This window comes from Papio anubis, chromosome 3, assembly GCF_008728515.1.
Source record: "Papio anubis isolate 15944 chromosome 3, Panubis1.0, whole genome shotgun sequence".
NCBI lineage: Eukaryota > Metazoa > Chordata > Mammalia > Primates > Cercopithecidae > Papio > Papio anubis.
Genome location: NC_044978.1, coordinates 5,849,721 through 5,875,682, shown reverse-complemented (window position 1 = coordinate 5,875,682; position 25,962 = coordinate 5,849,721). Strand labels below are relative to the sequence as shown.

At 43.8% G+C, this 25,962-nt stretch overlaps 1 protein-coding gene across 5 annotated transcripts in view; it reads left to right on the top strand.

Moving 5' to 3' along the window:
- Window positions 1–25,962, top strand: part of STOX2 (storkhead box 2) — a 233,793-nt gene that overhangs the window by 106,579 nt on the left and 101,252 nt on the right. Inside the window, exon 1 of one of the 5 annotated variants that reach the window (XM_003899401.5) lies at window positions 9,524–11,128. The exons of the other annotated variants lie outside the window; for them this stretch is intronic. Within the exon in view, the coding sequence (XP_003899450.3) occupies window positions 10,963–11,128 (166 nt within the window). The 5' untranslated portion in view covers window positions 9,524–10,962. Of the gene's footprint in view, window positions 1–9,523; window positions 11,129–25,962 lie in introns of those variants that run through there. 5 annotated transcript variants of the gene reach the window in all.

Genomic DNA, 25,962 nt, shown 5'->3' with positions numbered 1-25,962 from the left:
ACAGCAACAGGGCAGCTCCTAAGGCCTGCAGTGAGAAATGACCTTGCTGACGACCGGGCATACTTTCATGTGTGGTGCACATTGCAACAAGGGCCCTTGATGATTCACTGGGGCAGCAGGAGAAAATGCGAGAACTTGGGTGTTTATAGTGATCTTTTAGGTAGAAAGTACAAAATAAATGAAGTCTTAAAAACTGATGCCAGGACCAGCGCTGGGTGAATGTGTCTGGAGGCAGCGAGTTACAGGAGGATGTGTGGGAGTATCGTCAGGCACAGGCCATTCTGTGTGGCTCCGTGTCGTCTTTTCCTTGTTTATCTTTTTATAGAAATAAGGTGTCACTCTGTTGCTGAGATTGGAGCGTAGTGGCACAATCATAGCTCACTGCAGCCTCCATCTTCTAGGCTCAAGCAGTCCTCCTGTGCAGACTCCCAAGTAGCTGAGACTACAGGTGCACCCCACCATACCCGGATGATTTTTTTATTTTTCATAGAGACGGGATCTTGTTATGTTGCTCAGGCTGTTCTCAAACTTCTGGGCTCAAGTGATCCTCCCACCTTGGCCTCCTAAAGTGCCGGCGTGAGCCATCACCCAGCCCCATCTTTTCCGTTTAGTATATTTCTTCCTACTGCAGTTTACCTGTGCTTATTAAGTGGATTTACAGCTCGTCTGATCTTCACGATTTTGTAACGAGTTGGGGAGTAACCTTGAAAAGTTTTTCTACTTCACAAAAAATCCACTGATTAATTGTGACAAAATACTTTACGGAGGTGTTCAACATAAAGATAAACTATGCATTTTACTGTATAAATGTCCAGAGTTACACTTTTGCTGACCTTTTTTGAATACAGCGATGTTAGTACTAGTCACTATAATCCAAGGAACCAACCAATATTGTGATTTGGGGGTTAGTCAAATATGAGCTGCATGAAGTTCACGAAGACATTGTGGTGAGTCTTGGGTGGTCCAGGAGAGGACTTGCCCTGCCTATCGAAGCTTGGCAGTGGAAGCATGTGTTACCCACTGCGGTTTCCCTGGGGCAAGCCTGAGATGCACAGGGAAAATCTAAAGACTCACTTCATGAACTGTTAACGTTGTCAGTCATGTCAATCAGGCAACTAAATTCCTACCCATTTCCTCAACAGGTAGAGGTTTGGTGACTCAAGTCAACTCTTGTTTGATTCCGAAGCTTCTTGGTTTTCATGTGAGAAAGCCCGTTATTTGTTTATCTGGGTTTCAGAGAAACATTTCATCTTTCTAGAGGAAGCCTGTTCTCCGTGAGGGCATGCCTGGGTGCTTCCGGCTTTGTAGATGATCGTATTTTGGTGCTAGCTTTGCTTACTTGAAGTCTTGTGGGTATAACCTTAGGTTCTTTAGATGAGCAGAGGTAGCTGTTGTGCATGCTAATTTGCAAAGACAGTGTTTCAGTATGAGATAGCTTTAAAAAGGGAACTGCAAATCGGGGCTAAGGAGCTGGACACTGAGGTCATGGTGAGCTAGTTTCTTTTAGTTAAATGAGCAACTTTATTCTGAACTCTTTTTGATTTTGCTGAAAATATTTTAGCCGTTTTGAGGAGAGGCTTAGGTTTGAAAGCTTGATAAAAGAGCCTCATAGGTATTTTCCCAAAGAAGATGGCAGTAATACATTTAGATGTATTACTAAATACACAGCATATGCAGAATAAAAACAGATCCTGAGGTTCGTTTCAAGTAATACGGTTTATTGAACAGAAGTCAGCTGGCTCAGTGTCAGTGTCCAACCTTATAAGAAAAGATCCTTAAATATTTTTCATGATTTCCAACTGCATTCACATTGGGGCTTCTCCATGCTAGTTAACATAAAAAGTGAAACATATAATCTTATTATTATGCAGTCTGATTTTTGCCTTAAACTATTTAATATTGAAACAAATTGCTGATTATCATGTTCCATTTTTTAATTGAAAAGCTTATTTTGAAGTAAGCATTTTAACAAATATATTAGGCATAGGATTTCATATATTTTGTCATATATCTTATTTTGATTTTTAATATTTAAATTTATAGCATAGTCTCATTTCATTGGATTTTTTAATGTCACATTTTCTGTATCTTTTGCAGATGACACTGATTCTCTGTGTCTGCCGTCCCTCTCCTTCCCCGGTGCCTTGGCTCGGGCCTTCAGGAGATGGGAAGGCCGTGGAAACACAGTATAGCAGTGGACGGTGTGTAGCGATGTGTGTGGGCTGAAGTGGGGAGAGCAGTGAGAGGAGGTGGTTGGGAATGACTTCCAGGTTCTTGCCCTGGGAGACTGGACAGTGGGACTCCCATTTGCCATGACTGGAAATGTATGCTAAGACCCCGAGGTTGGGAGACTGGGCATAAGGATGATACATTTTGTGTAATGAACAGCTTGAGTTTGATTGTCCATGGAGCATTCAGAAAGGAGATTCAGTTAACAGTAGGAAGTAAGAATTTGGAGATCCAGGAGAGAGGCCTGGGTTGGTGAGAGGTATCTGGAAATCATTCACTTGCAAGTGCTGAAATAAAGCAGTGAATGTTTTGGAAGGAACTCAGCTGATGAAATTCTGAATGCCAAGAAGGGTGATTGGGTGGAATCCAGAGAACACCCAGTACTGAATGGGCAGAGGTGCCATGGATAAGGAGGAGAGCCTGTAGACAGTGACAATGAAAATGACAGGGAGGGAAGAGTTTTAAAGGGAGAGAGTGGGCAACAGTGGCAAGCATGAAACCAAATAAGGACCAACGTCCTGAGTGGATTTGGCAGTGGTAAGATCGTTAGCTACATTAGCAAGAAGAAAAATGTGTTTATGGGCACACCTTGTTTCATTGCTCTTTGCTTCATTCCACTTTGCAGATGTTGCATTTTTTACAAACTGAAGTTTTATGTCAATCTGGTGGTGAGTAAGTCTACGGGCACCATTTTTGCAACAGCATTTACTCACATTACGTCTCTGTGTCACATTGTGGCAGTTCTCTTAATATTTCAAACTTGTTCATTTGTGTTATATGTGTTATGGTCATCTGTAATTATTGATCTTTGATGGTATTATTGTAATTCTTTTGGGGCTCCACAAAGTGTGCCCATATAAGATGGCAAACTTGATCCATAAACGTTGTTTGCGATCTGACTTTCCAATGACTGGCCATTCCCCCCTCTCTCTCCCTCTGCTCTGGCTCCCCTATTTCCTGAGACACAACAGTATTGAAACTAGGCCAACTAATAACCCTGCAATGGCCTCTACATGTTCAAGTGAAAGAAGAGTTGCATGTCTCTTACTTTAAACCAAAAGCTAGAAATGATTAGGCTTCGTGAGGAAGGCATGTCCAAAGCTGAGACAGGCCAAAAGCTAGGTCTCTTGCGCCAAAGTCAGCCAAGTTATGAATGCCACGAAAAGTTGTAGGAAATTAGAAGTGCTACTCCAATGAACACACAAATGATAAGAAAGCAAAACAGACTTATTGCTGGTATGGAGAAGATTTGAGTGGTCTGGACAGAAGACCAAGCCAGCTACAACATTCCCTAGATTAGCCAAAGTCGAATGCAGAGCAAGACCCTAACTAGCTTCAATTTTCTGAAGGCTGAGAGAAATGAGGAAACTGCAGAAGGAAAGTTTGAAGCTAGCAGAGGTTGGCTCATGAGGTTTAAGGAAAAGAGCTGTCTCCATAACATAGAAGTGCAAGGTGAAGCAGGAAGTGCTGATGGAGAAGTTGCAGTAAGTTATCTAGAAGAAATAGCATAGATCATTGGCGAAAGTGACTACACTAAACGATGTATTTTCAATGTAGACAGACAGTCTTCTTTTGGAAAGAGAGGCCATCTTAGACTTCGAGAGGAGATGTCAATGTCTGCCTTCAATGATATGACCTTCAAAGGACAGGCTAACTCTCTTACTCGGGGTCATGGAGCTGGTGACTTTAAGTTGAAGCCGATGCTCATTTACTATACCAAAAAACTGAAGACCTTTAAGAACAATGCTAAATCTGCTCTGCTTGTGCTCTATAAATGGAACAACAAAGCCTGGATGACAGCACGTCTGGTTACAACATGGTTTACTGAATATTTTAAGCCCATTGTTGAGACCTGCTGCTCAGAAAAAAAGATTTCTTTTAAAGTATTACTGCTTATTGACAATATAGTTCAGTGACAGTGGTCACTGAAGAGCTCTGATGGAGATGTTAAGGGAGATTAATGCTGTTTTCATGCCTGATAACACAATGTTCATTTTGCAGTAGCCCATGGATTAAGGAGTAATTTTGATTTTCGAGTCTTATTATTTAAGAAATAAATACTTTTCATGAGGCTGTAGCTGCCATAGATCATGATTCCTCTGATGGATCTGGGTACAATAAATTGGAAACTTTCTGGAAAGGATTCACCATTCTAGATGCCATTAAGAACATTTGTGATCCATGGGAGGAGGTCAGAATATCAACATTAACAGGAGTTTGGAAGAAGTTGATTCCAACCCACAGGAAAGATTGTGTTCAGATGCTTAGGTTTTTAATGAATGTTCCATATACTGGAGATACAAGTTTAAAAATTCAAACTTCAAGTTTTCCTTTACTAGAGATGCAAATTGAAAAATCAAAATTTCCTTAAGGTTTCAGATTCAATTTATTCTATTTGTAAATTTTGCATTTTTAAGTAAAAAATAAAAACTGTAACTCTTGGGGCCTCTGAAAAACATTTGATCAACTCAAATGGAACACTAAATCCCCTTTTCTTAACAATTAGCCCTACTTAGAAACATCTTTAAATACATTCCCTTAAACGTTTAAATTGCCTCTATAAATTTGGTTTATTTAATTTTTAAAATGTAGTACTATTTTTATTGAGTTAAAATACACATAACATAAAATTTACCATCTTAATCATTTTTAAGTGTATAGTCCAGTTAAGTTAAATATATACATAACGTTATGTATCCATTACCACCATCTATCTCCATAATTCCTTTCCTTTTGTAAAATGGAAACTCTCTACCAATTAAACAACAACTCAAACAACAACCCCTCTTTTCACCTTTCCTCCAGCCCCTGGCAACCACCATTCTCCTTTGTGTCATTATCATTTTGACTATTCTAAGAACTTTATATAAGTGGAATTATGCAGTATTTTTCTTTCTGTGACTGACTTCTTTCACTTAGCATTCTGTTTTCAAGGTTCATCCTGTTGTAGCATTGGACAGGATTTCCTTTCTTTAGAATGCTGAATAGAGTCCATTATATGTATATATTGCATTTTGCTTATCCACTCATCCCTCATTGGGTACTTGGGTTGCACCCATGTTTTAACTATTGTGAATAATGTTGCTATGAATATAGGGAGGGTCCAGATATCTCTTCGAGTCCCTGCTTTCAATTTGCAGGTATATCTAGAAGTGGAATTGCTGGATCATATGGTAATTCTATTTTTAAGTTTTTGAGGAGTTGCCATACTGTTTTCCACAGTGGCTGTACCGTTTTGCTTGCCTACCAACAGTGCACAAGGGTTCCAGTTTCTCCACATAATTGCCAACGTTTGTTATTTTCTGGTTTTTGGGTTTTGTTTTTTTTTTTTTTTTTGATAGTAGCCATGCTAATGGGTGTGAGTTGGTATCTCATTGTAGTTTTGATTTGCATTTCTCTAATGATTACTGATACTGATTATCTTTTCATATGCTTACTGCTCATTTGGATATGTTCTTCACAGAAATCTCTATTCAAGTCCTTTGTCCACTTTTGAATCTAGTTGTTTGTTTTTTTGTTGTTGAGATTTAGGAGTTCTCTACATACTCTGGATATCAGTCCCTTATCAGATATATGATTTGTAAATATTTTCTCCCATTCTGTGGATTGTCTTTTCTCTGTTGACTGTCTTCTGATGCACACATTTAAAAAATTTCATTAAGTCAATTTTTCTGGTTTTTTTTTCTTTTGTGGCTTGTGTCTCTGATGTCATACACTTGGTATACTTGATTTTTAAAAAGTACTTAATATATCTGACTAGGAAGGCTTCAACCCAAATTTTCCCCAGTACTCTACTGGGTCTTCAGTAGTCATCAAATATGTGCCAACCATTGCTAACCATTGGGGATATAGTTCTGAACAAAACAGAACAATGAGCAACAATGAATAAGACAGAAAATGTCCCTCATCCTCGTGGAGTTTACATTCTCTAACTCTCATTTCATTCAACTATAGCAAAGCTAATAAACTAAAGTTTTAAATGAAAAGGATTTCAAGTCAAAATTTGTATACCTTTCAATTTAAGATTACAAGTGTAAAATCAATTATACATTTGAATTAGAGTCACAAAGCGAATCTGTCTAATTAGTGTCTCTAATCTGTCTGATATGAAAATGCCAAATATACACATTTTAAAAGCCTGATTAAAGAATACTGATGCTATAAAATCAATTTGCTTTATCATTTAATTCTAACTTTCCTAATATTGAATACTGGGTTACAAAACTGAGCTTGCTTGATGGACAACTCATGACTCAGATCCATGATTGTCTGAGGTCGGTTTAGAGATCTGAAACTGACCACAGTGACTCTTTCCATAACACAGATGGACAGACTGAGTCTGATTTTAATAGTGGCTATAGTAACAGGGACCTCCATTTTCTTCAGATTGGACTGGTTTCACAATACGCTGTTTGCTAGATTTAAGCCTTCCCTTCATAGCACTATTCAGCATTGTCCCCAATTTGGATGGATAAATTACTTCACCACCCATACCTACTTTGCCATCTGATCCGATTCAGCTAACTCAGCCTATGTATCCCCTAATTCTTCTACATCAGGCTAGTTGGCCACAAACACTGGATCATGTCACCCCTCTGCAAGGTCTGCATTTGGAGGTGGCTGAGTAGAGCTGTAGCTCTTCTCCCCAAATGTCCATCAACTCACCTCCCTTCTTTCATATGAACAATTAATATTTTCTCAGTTTAATCAAGTGCAATTCAAACTTACTTCCAGAAAATTCTTAGCCAATCTCTCCCTTCAAACAGATTCCCTATTCTTCTGTATAGAAATTCTAAAAATATCATTGCTTCTTTTATCCAAACCCTTCAGCGGTTCACACTGCACTTGGAATAGAATATAAAACCTTTACCATGGGCTGCAAGTCCCGGCATGATCTGGCTCTGCATCCTTCCATGACCTCATCACAAACCTCCCTCTTACTATGCTCCAATTTCAGCCACAGTGGCCTTTTTCCACTTCCTCCAACAGAAGTCAAGATCCCTTCTACCCCAGGGCCTTTACACAGACTGCTCCCCCTTTCTGTAACCCCGTCTCCCCCACTCTGCTTGAGTGGCTCCTCATACTGTAGGTCTCAGCTCAACTGTCATTTCTTAGAGAGGTTATTGTTCTTCATAGAACTTAGCACAATTTCTGCGTTTATTTGCCTACTGTTTCTCTTCCCTACTAGATGGTTTGCTGCAGGGTCATGTGTGGTGCTCTGTGTGCCTAGCACCCATCCCAGGGCTCACATATTCTAGACAGTCAGTCATTGTTTGCTGAATGAATGACTATCACAGTTGCCACAGCAGTCACCATTAGCCTTAAGTCATAGCTATTATAATCATTCATATAACCGCTTTTGGCTCTTGGGAGGTACTGAGTAATTGTTGAATTGAGATATCTAAATGTCAGTTATCCTACATTCATTACTACAATTTATTATTACCTTTATGATCCTTTACACCAGCGGTCCCCAACCTTTTTCACATTGGGCACCAGTTTCGTGGAAGACAGTTGTTCCTTGGACCGGGGTGGGGGTAGGGTTGGAGGGTAGAAGGTTTTGGGATGATTCAAGTGTATTAAATTTACTGTGCGCTTTATTTCTTTTATTATTAGATTGTAATATATAATGAAATAAGTATACAATTCACCATCATGTGGAATCAGTGGGAGCCCTGAGCTTGTTTTTCTGCAACTAGGCAGTCCCATCTGGAGGTGATGGGAGACAGTGACAGATCATCAGGCATTAGATTCTCATAAGGAGCATGCAACCCAGATCCCTCCAAGCGTGGTTCACAATAGGGTTCGTGCTCCTATGAGAATCTAATGTGGCTGCTGATCTGACAGGAGGCTGAGCTCAGGAAGTAATGCCAGCAGGCAATGGAGAACTGTTGTAAATACAGATGAAGCTTCACTGCCCACCTCCTGCTGTGTTGCCTGGTTCCTTAGGGGCCAGGGACTAGAAGCTGCATGGGGTCCATAAATATCCGTGGGGTAGGTAAATATCCAAGCAGTCCATGGCCTGGGAATTGGGGATCCCTGCTTTATACAGCTAGCTTTCTATAATTTCTAAATTTGTAATCTTTCTGTTCTTAGCAGTTCTCTTACAGGAAGACATTGAACTAAAAATGCCTTTTGGGGGACTATCCTTTCCTAATTAAAAACAAAAAAACACAGAACATTAGTGAATTGGTTGACAGTAATCCATTTATTTTTTTGGGGGGGCGGGGACAGAGTCTTGCTCTGTCGCCCAGGCTGGAGTGCAGTGGCGCGATCTCGGCTCACTGCAAGCTCCGCCTCCCGGGTTCCCGCCATTCTCCTGCCTCAGCCTCCCGAGTAGCTGGGACTACAGGCGCCCGCCACTACGCCCGGCTAATTTTTTGTATATTTAGTAGAGACGGGGTTTCACCGTGTTAGCCAGGATGGTCTCGATCTCCTGACCTCGTGATCCACCCGCCTCGGCCTCCCAAAGTGCTGGGATTACAGACGTGAGCCACTGCGCCCCGCCTAGTAATACATTTTGATTTTGTAAATATAAATTCCGTAGGCTACTTACTGATTACTTCTTTATTTATCCTGGGTATCCCAAGAGGTAGTACAGTGGCCACAGGTTATAGAAGGCGGTCTTGAGATCTGAATGAGGGGAGCTCTAATTCTAGATTTTATAATGCCTGTGGCTTAACGCCATCCTGCTCTGCCTGGTTCTTCAAGATCCTTGCTACCCACCTCAAAGAATTCAAGCCTTGGAATAGCACGGATTGTGTTAGAAGTTCCTGAATCCTAAGCAGCTAGAATCCACTGGCTTGTTTTTGCGATATCAGCCTGTTAAAAGCATATCCCCATAAAGATTTAACATCCCTGTCTCTGCGTCTTGGCACCTGTGAATATGAAACAACAGCATAAATATGATTTTGAACGTTGCATTGTCACAGATGAAAAAATGCATCAACAAGTCAAATAAAATGCAGCACTGAAAAAGGAAATCAGGCTTATTTTTGTCGTTGTTTACTGTACCAAAGCATTTTTGGAAACCCAAATCGAGGAGATAACCGTTTTTGAATGAACGGCAGTGGCAGAGCATGGTTGGGGTTAGCAGCAACGTGGCTGGGCGCCTTTAACTCGGCGTGACCTCCGGGTCCCGGGCCCGCGTCCCGGGCCCATCGCCCCGGCCCGGGCGGCGCATTGGCCGCTCCTCCCCTCGCGCGCCGCGCGCATTGTTGTCCTTTAGCGATTGGTTGTTGGACCAGAAACAGCTGTGCAGAGCCGTGCCATCTAAAGAGCTGTGGACCTGAATGCAGTGTAGCCGGCTGGCGGTGACTTACACCGGGACTCCAGAGGGAGAAAGGAAACGCTGCAGGCCACTTGCATTGCGTCTTCCAGGCTGCGTGGACCTGGCGCCCCGGCGAGTGCGGTTGTGGGGGAGCTCGCCGTGGCGCCCCCTCCCTCTGGCTTTAGCTTCCGTTGGGGTTGGCGCAGGTGGGCCAGGCAGGGCACCGCAGATCTCCACGTTCCCACGAAGGCTGGCTCGCTGTCTCTCTCCGAGGGGGAGGGACCATCCTAAAAATATGTAAATATCCAAGCGCTGGCTCCAGCCTGGGGCAGCAGCCAAGGTCCCTGCGCCGCCGCCGGGTGTTTTACATGAAAATGAGAAGCCTGATGGGAACCACGCTCTAACTTAAGGCAGCCTGGTGATTAGCATGAGACTGGGCGGCTGTCCTGCTTCCTGCCCTTCAATAGCCGTTCCGCGCGCTCGCGCCCGAGCAGCGCTGCCACCGCGCGGGGGTCGATCGCAGGCTCGGCGTCCTTGGCAGCCATGGCTCCGTCGCCGCCTCGGCCAGTAAGTAGGAGCATGCATGTGTAGGGGGCACATGCGTGTCGGCGCACCCACCCAGCCACCCACCCGCGCGCACGCACGCACAGCGCCCGGAACCTCGGCAAGGGGAAGATTGACGAGGCGCTGCAGTCGCGGGGACGACGCGGGCTCTTCCTGGATTCCGCAGGAGCCCGCCCGCCGCAGCTGCTGTCTGCAGAGCCTGCTCGGATCCTGTGCACACGCGCCCCCGGCTCGAGCCTCTGTGATGAAGACTGCCTCCCGGGGACTGCAGCGGAGGCAGAGCCAGCCAGCGCCAGGGACTGCGGGCCGTGCGGCTGATAGGCCCGCGGGGACACGACTCGGACACTGTCATCCCCACGCCTCGCGCTGAGCCGCCCGGCGCGGAGGGCCTGCCGCCGCCCCTCCGGACTCCCGCACGGCCGATCCCGGGTCAGCCCCGGAGGCCTCGGCTGCCTCATTTGTTTGGGTCTTTTGTGCCGTGGCTCCCAGTTGGCCAAGCACTCCTGCGCTGAATCGGGCCATTGTCTGCGCTCCCATTGCCTTCACGCTGCAAGTCTCGGCGCCCCCACCCCGCCCGCCCCCTCCCCGCCTCCTCCGGGCCGGGGAGCCTCCTAACGTGCCTTTCCCCCCAGGAATCTGGAAGCTATAAGCCGGGCGGATTGCAAATGAAGTGTAATGCATTGTGGGACGTGTGTAAAATCGGAGCCTTCGCCGTGGGGGTGTGGGGGGGCGTGGGGAGGGCCGGACCCGCCGCTGGCAGTGTAGACGCCGACGAGGAGGGGCTGGGAAAATGTGCGCAGAGTCCGCCCGGGTCGTGCCCGCCGTAGACGGATGAAGGAGCGCGCTGCGCCCCGGCGCTGAGGCCCCGAGGATCGGGGCGGCAGGTCGCCCTCCCCACCATGAAGAAGACCCGGAGCACAACCTTGCGGCGAGCCTGGCCTAGCTCGGATTTCTCGGACCGGGCCTCGGACCGCATGAGGTCCCGCAGCGAGAAGGACTACCGCCTGCACAAGCGCTTCCCCGCGGCCTTCGCGCCCCAGGCTTCGCGGGGCTACATGACATCAGGTTGGTTGGTGACCGCGTTTCTGCCCCCGCGCCGGGGCCGCGGGATGTGCTCGGTATCCCGCGGCCCGCGTGCTTGGAGGAGAGGACGGGCAGTGATGGATGCGATAAGTTATGGGGAAAGCAGGAAAAAATTAGCTCCCATCCACCATTTTGTACCTCCGCAAGATCCACAGCAGGCCCTCTCAATATGGGGTTGGAGAGCTATTAGTTAGGTAAAACGAGGGAGGGGGGACGAGCCGGGCGTTTTGGCTGCAGGGAGATAAATGACTGCAAGCCCCCGCGCTGCAGCCTCCTCGAGCTTTGTGGAGGATCCTGCGCCCAGGGTTGCCTGCAGTGCCAGGCTTGCTGGCTCCTGCGTGGTGGCCGGTTATCTGAGTGGGTATTTCCAGCAGCCCCCTGTTCTCCAAAAGGAACAGGTTCCATGCGCAGCTCTGGATGGGCTGAGTCAGGGGAGAGTCCTGCAGACATCCCAGGCTCGTCTGATTTGCACGCAGAGAACTAACTGTGTTGGAGCTCACTGAATGCGTTCTGTGGGGGTAATGGTGTGGATGCGGATTGAATGCTCACATGATTCTGTGTGGATTTAACATATGTTGCTTTGAGTTAGGCTGTATGGAAAGAATGGAGGCTGTATCATGTATTTGCATGTCAGACAGGAAGGACAAACAAAACGGTAAATGGAAAAGGGAGGCTTCAGAAAAGATTTCCGCTTAAAATGCAGTGCTGTGAAAAGCCTTCCTGAAGGAGCCAGTTCTTTTTTTGGAAATACAACGGAATGGCTTTGGTTTGATTTGGGAACCCAGGGATGAAATTCTTGAGGGAAATGCTGAAGGAGGAAAAGCCTGGAAAGCTTCCGTTGCCTTCTCCTTACTTCTCCTTAACCACTTGTATGTAATGATGTGTAAGGCATCGGTTTTTATTTATTTTTCATTCAGAGAAAAATTTTGATTTTCTTCTAAGCACACTGTAATGGAAGAACCGAGATTTTCTCTCAAACCACATACTGTACCAAATCACTCTGAGCCCTGTCTTAACTGGGAAGATCATTTTAAGCTTGTGGTTGGTACTTAGAGTCTAGCTTTACTCTCTTTCTCCTAAAACAGCAAGTCCTTTTTAACTGGGGTCAGCATCTCATGCTTCAAAAATGCCTTGCGACCGCATTTCCACGAACATAAAGCCTAAATAAAAGAACCATCTTTTTTATTGCAAAATCAGGCGACATAAGGATGTTGTACTATTTTGGCAATAAAGCTCCTTGATTTTCCCTTTCGTGAAAAGCCAAATTCGTAAAGAAAGTGACAACTACAGTTTCTACTTCAGTCATTTCAGTCGCTGCTGTGGTTGCTATATTCTTCAGACTTGTGGCAGTAAATTTTGAAACACACCTAAATCCAAACCTAACCTCAAAACACGTATGTACATAAACCCATATCTGCCCTGAGTGTTCAGATAATCCTGGGTTTCATGTACTTAGGGTTTGAATGTCTTCATTCCACACTTCACAGTTCCCCTTATGCCTCCTAAGGAACTTGTCCTGACACCAAGTGTGAAGCTATAGGAGGGCTGGTGGCCATCATTTCTTCAACAAACCTGCAACACTGTGTTTCATGATTCAGGCACATTTCCAGGGAGCCGGTTTTTTTTTTTTTTTTTAAATCTATCTCGGCATTACCTCGTTATCACATTTTCATTCTTTGCAAAAGAACTTGTCTGCTATTGCAGGTGCTGTGAGGCATTTTTGAGGGCTTGAGGAAGAAGCTGTTAATTGTATTTGATTCCCTTATTTCATTTCTTGATCCTCAGATGGTAAGATGGTCCTATGGTGATAATGAAGGATAACCTGTTTCAGGTTGGCAGTTTTCTGTTCAGATTCAAGGTTAGGTTACTGCTGAGATATCTGAAGACCAAAAGATGGAAGAAAAGTTCCATCATTCATTCAGCATTTTTCTGGAGTGCCCCTGAAGAGCACAGTGCCTTGCTGGATTCTCATGGGGTTGTACGGTTGGATATAATATGGTTCTTGCCCAGGGAGGGAGGCTTGTCGTTTATTCTTTATTTTGAATATTAGTTGATACATGGAATAAGAAGCAGGTGTTGCTGCTATGGGAGGAAATAGTAAACATGAAGACAAACACCTACAATGAACATTGGGAGAGTAGGTGGAGTCTTTCTCATGTGCAACTCTTTTGGGGGTTGGTTTGGGAAGGATGTGTATCTTCATGTATTTCCTTTACAAATATGGCTCCTTTCAAAATGTGGGTGTTGATAGAAATAGATGATATATTGAAACACTTGGAAATGATTTATAAGACATTCTCGTCCTTTTAGGAAATGTAAAGGAGATCCACTTTTATCAAGTTAGTGACTTTGGATACAAACGGAACCTTTGTCACATAAAATATTGAGTAGAAAATGAAACCTCTTAGAAACACATGAGGCCTTTCATATTTCTACTTTCTGTTTGTCCAGCCATTTGATTTAATTACTACTGGTATCCTCATACTTGATTTTTAGTAAAAAGGTTTTTGTTGTGGGGAAATTACTTGGGTTCTAAGGACAAGATAAGCCTTTCAGAAATGTACTAAATGACTTAAAATAACTTCAGTTAAGAGACTATTTTTAGACCCCCTCCCTCAACAAATATTCCTGAAAATTGTGGGAAACAATCACTTAGTTTTAAGCTTCAGGACATGAGAGAGCCTTGGGAATTTCAAGAAATAGATATTAATAATTTTCCTTTTGGTCTAGCGTCCCATATCACGCAGTAGGTGCTTCAAGCAAAATTGTAGGCTTCTGTAATAGCTTTCTAATGAGACAGCACCATTTCAAACAGTCTTTGCTCCACGAATAAGTAATTACCAGTGTGAAATGTGATTTATAGCAATAGGCTTGACATTTAGCCTTGGCCTTTCCAATACCTTCAGGAAAAACTACACTTAAGCTCAAGAGGTTAGAGCGGGCACCTATAAACTAGAGAGGTCTTGCAAAAGGACAGTTAGGGAATTCTGAAACTTTAAGTCTCGAAGACTATGCCTTATGGGACTGTTTAAGCTCCCAACTCATGCTACCAAATCTGAAGAAATCCTAAGAATTCATGAGCTTCCTAGCAACCAGTAAGTTCACAGGCCATGAGATGACTTCATTGTTCATCTTGAATATTAATTTCCCAGTGGTGGTTTCTGGGCAGAAAGGGGAAGATCTTGTCTTTTGTTCAAATCAAGATGAATAATAAAAAGTGCATGGCATTATCTTAAGAAGAAAAGGGGTTGGACCAAATGGATGTGGGATGATTCTTGTGCGTTTTCTAAAACTAGAAGTTACGATATTCATGAACTAGAGATAAAAGTGAAACTCCTCACAGAGGAGCAGATCTGTATAACGAACACTTAGTACTTTATATATGAAAACATGCTCATTTGTCTCTGTGAAATGATTTTCAAGGCCCCAAACCTGCGGTTGATGAAGTTGTTAGAGCTTTCTCTGTTAGAATTATGTGAACTGTAATCTCTTCACAAGAATGATGCTGCTAACTTTTCATTTCCTTCACTACCCCTTCCCCCAGCCCTGGGGATGGGCACCTCTTTATATTCCATATATAATACCATCAAAGCTTTGGGGGACATTCTTATTGATCAAGCATGGAAAGTAATTTTTTCATTATACAGGTTCTACAGCACATGATCCTTAAAAGCTTTGTTTATGAATGAGAAAGCGAAGTCCTGGCCCATTTTAGTCTGATGCTTATCATTTTGATAACATCTTTAAGGAGTAAAGTGTGCCTTTTGAATACTGTGATTTTAAAGGCTTTGAAAAGAAAGACAAAACAAAAGCTCTAAACTGACATTGCAAGAAATTGGAAAGCAGTTCTGTCCGCTGGGGAAGAATGGCCAGCTCATCACCTTCATTAGTTTATTAGTTTTTGGTTTATAGAAACTAATTCTGGGGCACATTTGACTGTGTGTTCCAGTTCCTTATGTTCTGTTATTTTAAGAGACATGAGCGTTTTCTGGGAGTGGAGGATGGACACTGGAGGTTCTAATCTGGGCCTGCCACAAACCAGCTGTGTCCCTGGCGAGTAATATGACCTCCCTCCATCCCCTCCCTCCATCTGTAAGAGTCCTCCACTTCCGTGCTGCCATTACCGAATTCGGCCCCGCAGTGGCTCTGTAATGAGCAAGTGCAAGACTTCTGAGCACTTACACAAGAATCGTTACACAAAAGCTCGGCCCTCTTCTACTTTTTGGAGTCAGGTGCCTCCCGCATGTGGGAATAGTGCTCATTTTGCCGTACAATCCTATTTCCCATCATCCTGAAATGTTACATGAAATGTATGCATTTTAGGACTCGCCCTGATGACCAGAGTAATGAGGGAGGAGGAAGTAAATTAAGACCTGGTAAGTTGTAATCATATGCAAGTTTTAATAAACAGCAGCCCGTCACGTCCCTTTCCCTCTTTGCGAAGATCCATTTTCAGCCTAGCCGCTCCAACTGTGTTTTAATTTGAAACTACCTGTGTTGACTCCTTTCATCAGGCGAGTGGAAGTGAGGAATATTACACTTGGTGGTGAATGACTTTATTCTTTATTTCCCAGGAGAACGTGAGTGGGCTTACAAAAGGTCACCTCTCTTGGTATTTCAATATCTTTTACATTCTTTCCAATGTTTTTATTTGAAAGAAAGGAATATGAGTATATTGTATAAAAACCTTAGCACTTCTGCACCTCCAGAGCAAGTCTGGCCTTAAATTCCCCACCCCCCGGAGACTTAGGACAATTCAGACAATGGTATACTCTTTGGTACACGATTGCTTAGGCTGAACGCAGGTTTTAACTAAAAGCACAATCTGCTTGGACCCTTGCCAGTGGGTACTGTGCTAACTTTTGAATTTAGGACATGCTTTTGTAAATCAGTTATAGTGTGTGATGCCTAATCTATAAGGTATAAAGTAGAGGTTCTTCTAGTTGGTGAGAGTATAGATACAGTCTACTCCAAATTGACCTTATCCACAGTAACACAAGAAAGAAAGGACGTGGGTGATTTTTTAAGTAGGGAGTAAACTTTTCCTGAAGTAGGAAAGGGCTGGTCTTTTTTAACATCAGAATGCGCAACCAGTCAATCAGAAAATTCTATTTGTTCCTCCCACTTAAATGTTTCTAAAACCTGTCTCTTCCTCTTCATCTCTGTTGCTGAACTCTTTTTCTGTTCTATTATACTATCTTCCAAACATACCTCTCTTCCAGTTCCTTCCATCCTCCTGATGTCCCCCGAGGGCTTTGATGGTTTTGTTTTGGTTTTGTTATTTTAAAATCTCTCCTAAAGCAAAATTGCTCGTGTTGCTTCCCTTCCCAGTGTTCCCATCCATCACGCCTGTGGATGAAATCATAGACCAGGGCACATCACAGTATAACCTCCCTCACTCTTTCCACTTCTTCTTCTCTTTCCCCCCTGTTCACCTCACCCCGCGCTTTGGGCTCTGGGAGCTCTTTACCTGCGGCAGTGCCTGTCACCTTGTGTACCTGTTGTAGTTTATGTGACTTTGCCCAGAAGGCGTCCTCCATCCTTACAGTTCTGATAGAATCCTCTTTAGCCTTCCAGAACCAGCTCCTATGCCCCCTTCTCTTGCATCGTCTCTCAGATCCTTTCCAGAGTGAATTGCTCCCATGATGTTTGTTTTGTACTTGTGTTACAGCAACACGGTCACATTGTGCCGCACCACGAGTTTACAATCCATGTGCGTCTCCAGTCTGGATGGTGAAATCCTCACTGATAGTACCTGCCTTATTCACATCTCTATTTTGCCAGCAACCACAGAGCTTGGCATGTATCAGGCACACAGTAAATGTGTATGGGATGAGTGACTAAAACATGACTTCTTAGAAAGTTGAATGAAGTCTTGAAGTCCTAATATGAGTCACCTTCTTGTAACTGCAGAAGGTACAAGTATGTATTCTAAGATCCTACTTTTGAAAAGATCTTCCATTGTGATTGGTAGAATCAGGACCAGCAAGCTACGAGTGGATGATTAGAAAGTACTAAATAATAGGATACAATCAAGAGTCAAGTTGAGTTGGTTGATGTGGTTGCTACAAGTAGAACTGGAGTTCCGAGAACAGAAGGACGTTGCTTAGAAAAGGCTGCCTGGAGGGAGGACTTACTTGGGTCTTGAAGAAGTGGGTTGATTTGAAGAGATGGAGAAGAAGGATTTGGGGGAGGTTGAGGAAGCAATACAAACTAAGGCATGAAGCTGGAAATGAAAATGGATGTGTGAAATTTGTCGTACTGTAACTCTGGGATGCTACTAGAAATAATGTGTGGGATCTTGAAATTTGGGTGGATTCAGAGTTTGTGGGGTAGGTAACGCATTTGTGATTTGGGGAGAGAAATGACGAAAGGAACCTTTTTAAAGAGGTGTCAGATAGTGGCTTCCTGGGTAGATGCATGTTTTGAATGTTTACAGCCTAGGAGACCGGAGGGGAGGTGTTTGGGGGTTGATGTGGTGATCAAGCAGTAAGACGATGACCACAGAACAGTGTGTCCTGGGCCGGGCGCAGTGGTTCACGCGTGCCTATAATCCCAGCCCTTTGGGAGGCCAAGGCAGGTGGATCATAGGGTCATGAGTTCGAGACCAGCCTGGCTAACACGGTGAAACCCCGTCTGTACTAAGAATACAAAAATTAGCTGGGTGTGGTGGTGGTGTGTGCCTGTAATCCCAGCTACTCGGGAGGCTGAGGCAGGATAATCCCTTGAACCCTGGAGGTGGAGGTTGCAGTAAGCCGAGATCGCATCACTGTACTCCAGACTGGGTGACAGAGCAAGACTTTGTCAGTGGGGTGGGGGGAGCAAAACAAACAAACAAAAAAACTGTGTGTCCCAGCACTGCTAGGCATTATTAGCACACCACCCTCAAGATGTTAAAAATATGTCTGCATACCACCTACATTGCTACCTATTTAATACTTCTCTTTAACTTGATCTACTTTTGTATTTAAGTGAATTAAAGAGAAAATTTTGCATTTCCTATGAAATTATGGGTTTCCCTTGATAATTATATTTTTTCCTAATCCCTATTAAAATGGACGTTTAATTATTTTAGTAAAAAATATTCAACTAGATACTACCCAAAATGAACCCATGTGCCCGAGTGGTACTCACACCATGTAGTGGAAAACCTGAGTAGGCTAAGGGAGGAGGGATGGCAGAAGGTAGAAAGGGTTATGAAGAGGAAAGGGAGAATCTGGGAGAACAAAGGAACTGGCTGTTCTTTGTACGTGGTTGGGTTTAAGAGGTGAAAGAAAAATAAAGGTGAACATGGCGAAACCCCGTCTACAAAAGATACAAAACTTAGCCACACTTGATGGCATGTGCCTGTAGTCCCAGCTACTCGAGAGGCTGAGCGGGAGGATCACCTGAGCCTGGGGAGGTTGAAGCCGCAGTGAGCAGAGATTGTGCCACTGCACTCCAGCCTGGGTGACAGAAGGAGACCCTGTCTCAAAAATAAAAATAAAAATAAAAAAGGTGCAACAGATTTTGTTGTTGTTGGAAGAATACAGTAAATGACCAGGAACCTGCAGAAAGTGAGTGGAGAATGAGTTCCATTTTGGGCTAGTGGTTTGATATTCCAACCACAGAGGGCTTTCAGGTATACAGGTGAACAATAAAGGCATATAGGTTGGAGGTCATTTGTGCGGCAGTGTTCGTTGTGAACATGAGAATAGCTTGGCTGTCTGTGCTTTCTGTTCCCCTTCTTGGAGGGGAGCAGATGACCGATTTTTATTTCCAGCAGAAGGAGGCTCAGTTGGATTCTGTTAACTCAGAGTTCTCCTTGGGTTTCTGAAGCCTGGAAACTCGAGGCTAGGATTGCTTGGAGATTGTCTGCTTTCCTGTTCCTCAAAGTAAAGTGCCCTTGAATTCTTGGATTTATTTTATTAGTGTTCTCATTTATTCAGAAGCCACTGCATTGTTGATAGAAGGGATATGTTTTTGATATCTATAGTCAGATCTGAAAAGAGAACTCTGCAAGTAGCAGCACAAAAGACTAGGCCAGCTATGTAAATAATGTATATTTCAAACATCTGTCATATACCTATCCCGCTGAAAAATCATGGCTTAGGTAACTCATTCACAGTGAAAGTCTCCATTTATCTTTCTACTTTAATCCGTGATGGCCCCTCCAGGCCAAGTTTTCTCTTTTTGAAGATAAAAGAGAGAGATTTGGCAGATGCCTGTGGGCAGTAGGGGTAGCAGGACTATTGCCTGGCCTTATCCGTCTGATGGCCGTAGTTTCAGAGGGAGGAGCCATCCTCTGCAATTAACACTGCCTTCTCACCCCTACAGATTCCTGTCTGCTCGGTTCCCCTAAGAGAGCTAATATGCCATTTATTGCTTTTGGCATATCCAACTTTTGCTTTGAAATTGTCTCGTTATTAGAGAAATTGAAGGCCGCCATAGTGACTGAGGTGCATGGGGTATTTGTCCTTTTTTTTTTCTTTTTGGCTGCCCAGTATCTGAACCTCTTTTCAGTGTCTGTGTCACTCCCCATTGTTACACGTCAAATGTGTCTGCCCAAAAGATATGTTCAAGTCCTAACCCCTGGTACCTGTGAATGTGCCCTTATTTGGAAATCAGGTCACTGTGGCTGTAACCGAGTTAAGATGCAGCAGTACTGGAATAGGTGAGCCCTAAATCCATATGACTGGTGTTCTTATAAGAAGATGAAAAGAGACACAGGGAGAATACCATGTGACAAGAGCGGCAGAGGTGGGAGTGATGTGTCTACAAATGAGGGAAGGCCCAGGACCACCAGCCACCACCAGAGGCTGGGAGAGAGGCATGGGATTGCTTCACCCTCAGGGTCCGGGAAGGAAACAATCCTACTGACACCTGGGGTTTCCGCTTCTAGCATCAGAGCTGGGAGGGCACCTATTTCTGTTGCTTTAATCCGCCCACTGTGCGGTGCTAGTTCCAGCAGCCGCACGACACTAGTCCGCCACCTGAGCCTTGGTGGAAGGCAGCGCCCGCATTCTCTGTGAAGATGCTGAAATTGCTGTGTAGTTACTTTCCTGGCCTTCCTTACGTGGAGGGCAGGGGCCAGAGACCTGGGTTTCACCCATTGGATATTCCCTTCTTATGACTTCTAATCTGGTGCTAGTAAGGTAAGATGATGGGGACTGTGAGACAGAGTCCCTGGATATGGTGGTGTAGCATGATGGCATTTAGAGGCCAGAGGTGGCAGCTGGCAGGCGGTGCCCCATGTGACCTTGCTAGCGGTGCCAGCTGCAGGTTCGTGCTTGGTGGTGGCTGCAGAGGTGTCCTTATTGAAGCGGCTCTGGCTGCATGCTTCAAGCCTGGGTCTCCAGCCCTTCCTGGGATCCTTGAGTTACTCAGTATATTTTACTGTGTTCTTTTTCCTGAAAGGCTGTGTAGCTGGTGATTTAGAGCAGAGATGTGGACCACGTGGCTTGGCTTCATAGTTCAATGTTACCATCACTAGCCAAGTAAACCTGGAGAAACTACTGATTTTCTCAGGACCTCAGCTTCCTTACCTGCAACATGGGAATAATAATGGTACCTACTCATTGGGCTTTGGGTGAATTAATACGTGTAAAGCACTTAGAACTAAGCTTGGTACAATGGAAGCATGATATCCCTATGACTGATTTTGCCATTAAAAGTAATGGCCAAAACTGCAATGACTTTTCCACCAACCTAATATTAAAAGAGCCAGCATTGGTTTCTGCAGTATAAAACTGAGAATTGCATCAGACACCTATATAGAATCACAATGGGATCTCAATCGTTGTCACTTCAAAATATTGATATAAAGAGTGGCTTGCACATAAGCTACACAAAAAAGTACAGTTGAGTTTTACTTTGCAACCATGTCATCTTCCTATGGTGACCTTTCCAGAGCCCTTTTGTTTTCCCCTTTCCAATAACACCCTCTTCCCTCTACTTCCTATTTGCTTCCTCCTAGTGTTTAGAACTTAGTTCCTTGAGGAAACCTGATGGGGTGTGACTGAGCTGCTCCTTCTCCGTGCTCCGGCAGCACTTCTTGCACACACCTCTGAAATAACCGACACATCTGCCATTTTCTTGCCTCACCCTCCATCTAGACTGGAAACGCTCTCAGGCCGTGGCTTGGGTCTGACTTGGTTTTGTGCTCCCAGTGTCTAGCGAGTGCCAGATGGGTAGCAGGTACACAGCAGTTTAAATGTATAGATACGGCGACACATGGTCTTGCTGGCATTCCCAGTGGCTTCAGTGGACTCTGTATTTCGAGTCTTTCTCTAACCATATGCATGCCTGGTGCCCCAGGGGTTGATGCGAAGAAGCCACCGGGGTGATTGTGGTGGATCAGTAATCTTGACCCACTCACAGGGGCCCAGAGGAGCAAACTGAAGGAAACTGGGGTAGTTTAGCTATAACCACCGGGTTGTAGAGATATGAGCTTCGGTCATAGGATTTTTAAGAATTCCGGCATGGATCTTTGGTGAAATTATAAAACAACATCTTCTGAACTCACCAAACGTCTAAGAGAAAACTTCCATTTAGATTACGTGCTAGAGCTTGTGATTAGAACGGGGCATTCTGTTAACCTAGTGAACTCATTGAGATTTTCATTTCCATTAGTTTTCAAATAACTGAAAGAAGTATTTGGACATATTTTCCCCACATTTGCAAACTGGCGGTTTATAATGCAGACAATGGGCAGATGTGGATAACTTTTTAACAGTGCTTTTAAAAAGACTGTTTAGCCAGAGAGTGAACAAGTCCCAAAGAGCAGAACAGTGAAGATGGCAATAGTGTCAAGTGGATTTTTCCTTATTTGTGAGAGTGGCTTCTATCTATGTTCATCAAATGCCTTTATGCAGTAAGGCAGCAGTGTGATTTAGGGCTTTGAAATCAGACATTCATACATTGGTGCTGGCACCCACTTGCTGGCTGTGGAATCCTAGCAATCTATGTTATCAGTCTATCCTCTGTTTTCTTATCTTTCAGATGAGGATAAAATAGTATCTAATTTATAGTTGTTATGTGGATTAAATGCGCAAATGCAATCAAAATAATTAACATAGTGCCTGACGCACCGTAAGAACCTAGTACATCTTTGCTACTATATGATTATTTCTTTTGGAACATAACTATACAGGATTGACTGGTTTCTAAGTGTTTTACACCTGAGGATGCAGAAGAAGAGAACTAGCGGGCAACTTGTCTAGTGCCGCACAGAGTTAAAAGCAGCTTTAAATGGGATTCTTCGCCTAATATTTGGTACTCATTTATCAGAAATCAAATATTCCGTTTCTTACTGATTTTGGTATGTGCTCTGCTAAGGAAATCTACAGAATTATTCATTTATCTAAGTGGGCTCATTTGTCCTTGAACTTCCAACTAAGGGAAAATGGCAGAGAATCACTGCTCAGTCGGCAGTCAATGTTCCCGTGGAATATAACTCTAAGAGAACTTGGCTTTACTTAAAATCAGGGAAATTGTGTCCCATATAATCAGACATAGCTTACTCTGAGATACTTATTTAGACTTTTCAGTTGAAGGTAAAGGAGAAAACTCCCCTTCTGAGCTGCGGGTTCAGCTGCGTGTTGATGTGTTTGCATATGCAATAAAAACCAGTCTCACAGAAGCACAATTGAGAGAGGAAAGCTGTGAAATGAAGGGATATCTTTCAAGGCCAATTTTGAAAGTAAAGCCAGTAGGCTCTCTCCTGCCAACCAAGTGCATGTTCCTCCTTTGGTGAGTTTATAAAAGTAGCGATGGGCCCAGTGGAATCTCGGGTCAGCATGGCCTCTGGGTTGCATAGGAAATAAAGGAGGGTGCTAGAATTGGAGGTCCACTTTTCACATGTGTGAATTTTTCATCTGCTACAAGCAGATGGTTTGGCAGCCAGGCCCGGGGCTCCGGGATGACAGCCTGAGCTGGAGGAGCGGAATGGGTTTTCCCTCTGCACCCACCTCCTGTGAACCTCTGCACCAGCCAGGATCTGGGAGCTCAAAGCTGTCCACCTTTGCTGCATGTAGCCCTGAGTTTCCATGTTACTTATTCATTTGCAACACATCCTTTCCCTTCCTTCAAATCAAGGGAAAAATAACTAAAGAAGAACGGAAGCAGTACTAAGTAACTTGTTTTCTCTGGTTATGCCCAACTAATTGAACTTGGAAAGCCTCTTCTACTTAACATTCCACAAGTATTGGCTTTCTTTAGTCAAAGCATAGCTTCTGGAGCATGCAGATCTTGTTTTTCCATATGGTGTACCCTGCTTGATGTGGGTGATTTAAACACGCGGAGAGTTATACAGAATGTTTGTTTGGGATGCCAGAGGCATAGTAAATAGTAGTGTACCATCCTGGCCTAAGGGCCAGAAATGGAGGTTTCCATTGTGAGATGCAGCCATATGCGTGCAAGGCTTCCTCTGCAAGGCAGCGTGGTGGAGTGTGCTCGGGCTGGGATTGGTGCTGTGGGCCTGTTAGAGGTGGGGTTTAAGGTTCTGCAGTCGTGGAGTCAGGCCCCCCGGGAGGTGTGTGTGAAGCCCGGCAGTGGCTCAGGCCTGGGACATAAGCACAGTCTGACAGCATGCTTCCTCAAAGATAGTGGAGTTCTGGTGTGCTCCTGAAATGTCAGTATGAAAAAGGAGCCTCTTTACCCTCAATTCCCTTTCCCCTAACAAAGGAAATCATTGTTGTTAATTGGGATTGTTTTTTAAGATGGTCTCACTTTGTCACCCAGGCTGGAGTGCAGTGGTACTATCGTAGCTCACTGCAACCTCTACCTCCTGGGATCAAGCAATCTTCCCACCTCGGCCTCCCAGGTAGCTGGGACTACAGTTGTGTACCACCATACCTGGCTATTTTTAAATTTTTTTTAGACTGGGTCTTGCCATGTTACCCAGGCTGGTTTCAAACTCCTGGGGTCAAGGAGTCCTCCTGCCTTGGCCTCCCAACGTGCTCAGATTATAGACATGAGCCACTGGACCTGGGCGGAAACCATTGTTTATTGAGCATGTACTTGGTACGTTGGTACCTGTGTGTTACCTTATTTAGTCCTCACAGCATTCCTGCAAGGATGCCACCGATTACTATTTTAGCAACACAAATGTAAAAAATCTGAGAAAACTGAGATTTCACACACACACACACACACACACACACACTCATATGTATACTTTTAATCGTGTTCAATGTTAGTAAAATAACTTCTTATTTTTATTTATTTTTATTTTTATTTTTATTTTGAGACAGGGTCTTGCTCTGTCACGCAGGCTGGAGTGCAGTGGCGCCATCTCGGCTCACTGCAACCTCCGCCTCCTGGGTTCAAGCAATTCTCCTGCCTCAGCCTCCTGAATAGCTGGGATTAAAGGTGCCCGCCACCACACCCGGCTAATTTTTGTATTTTTAGTAGAGACGGAGTTTCACCATATTGGCCAGGCTGGTCTTGAACTCTTGACCTCAAGTGATCTGCCTGCCTTGGTCTCCCAAAGTGCTAGGATTACAGGTGTGAGTCACCACACCCAGCCTACTTATTTTTAAATAAAGTATTTAATATTATTTCATTCCCCCAGTGGTTCATCTTGCACTTCCTCTAAGTGGACCCCACTGTAGAAGCCTGTGCATAATGAGAGAGCAGATTTTAGGGCTCCTTGCATATTCTAACAAGTCTAACCCTAAATATTTGTGTATGTTATTTAAAAATAATCTCTTCTCAGCCAGCCGAGTTTCTTCTGAGAATTATCTTGCCTTACCCAAAGAACAATAAAGCCTCCTAAGATCTGGCAAGGGGCGGGCTGGGGCATTTGCTGAGTGTTTCCCTGCTGCTATTTCTTCCTCTTCCTCTTTTTAGCACCTTAGAGTGGGTTTCAAATGCCATTGTAATGCGCTCGTGAGCTCCTTAGTCATCTTAATTGGCTTAGTGTTATCATGAGCTGTCAATCATGCAGTGAACATCCCTGCGTCTTGGAGAAGATGAGATAGTTGGGATCGAACAACTCCTAGGTCTTAACTCATTTAGTGCAAAGGTACCTCACAACAAAATTTGAAACTTCAAATGAAAAGAAGTCTCAAACATAAACATAATTTCATTCATTTGCAAATCATTTTCTTTTGCTCACTCATTTTCTCTTGTATTTTTCTTGACTTTTTTAGTTATGAAAAATTGCTGAAGAAGCATTTGGTTTAGCACAGTCTAATTTCTGCCATCTGTTGTTGTAAGAGTTTGACTGAACATTATTCTGAGGATAGCAGTAGGCTAGGATCCAAATAATGGAACAATTTGACAGTACCTGGCACAATAATTTAAAGTGATGGAACTGGGGGCAAAGAAGAAGTTCCATGGGTTTGCATGGTGTAAGATACAATTCAGTTCAAGGTAATCAAGAAAGAAATTAATAAACTAGAAATGTTGTTGAATATGATTAAAAAGGATAGATGGTTAAAATTTGGGTGAACCAACTGTATCTTTGATAAGAATCAGTGAACTGGTTTAGAATACATTAGATGTATATTAAAAAAATTTTCAATTTTGGGGAAAACAAAAAAAAGCATCCTTGTGACTCCCTGTAGGAGGGTCACTCTGAGAAAATCTGTTAACAATTTCCTCCAGCATTTCAGTGGTCCAGGAGGATGGGTTCAGTAACCCATGGCAACACAGTGAATGTGGGTAATATGAAAACATAAGCTTCGTTCAGTTCTGTTAGTAGGAGGACTTTCAAAATCTAGCACCTACATAATCCTTGGAATGTATAAGATTTAAAATGAAACCCCAGATCTTTAGAACATTTAAGAGCAGTCACAAAGCTTTATGATTTACGGTATATATTTTTAAAAGAC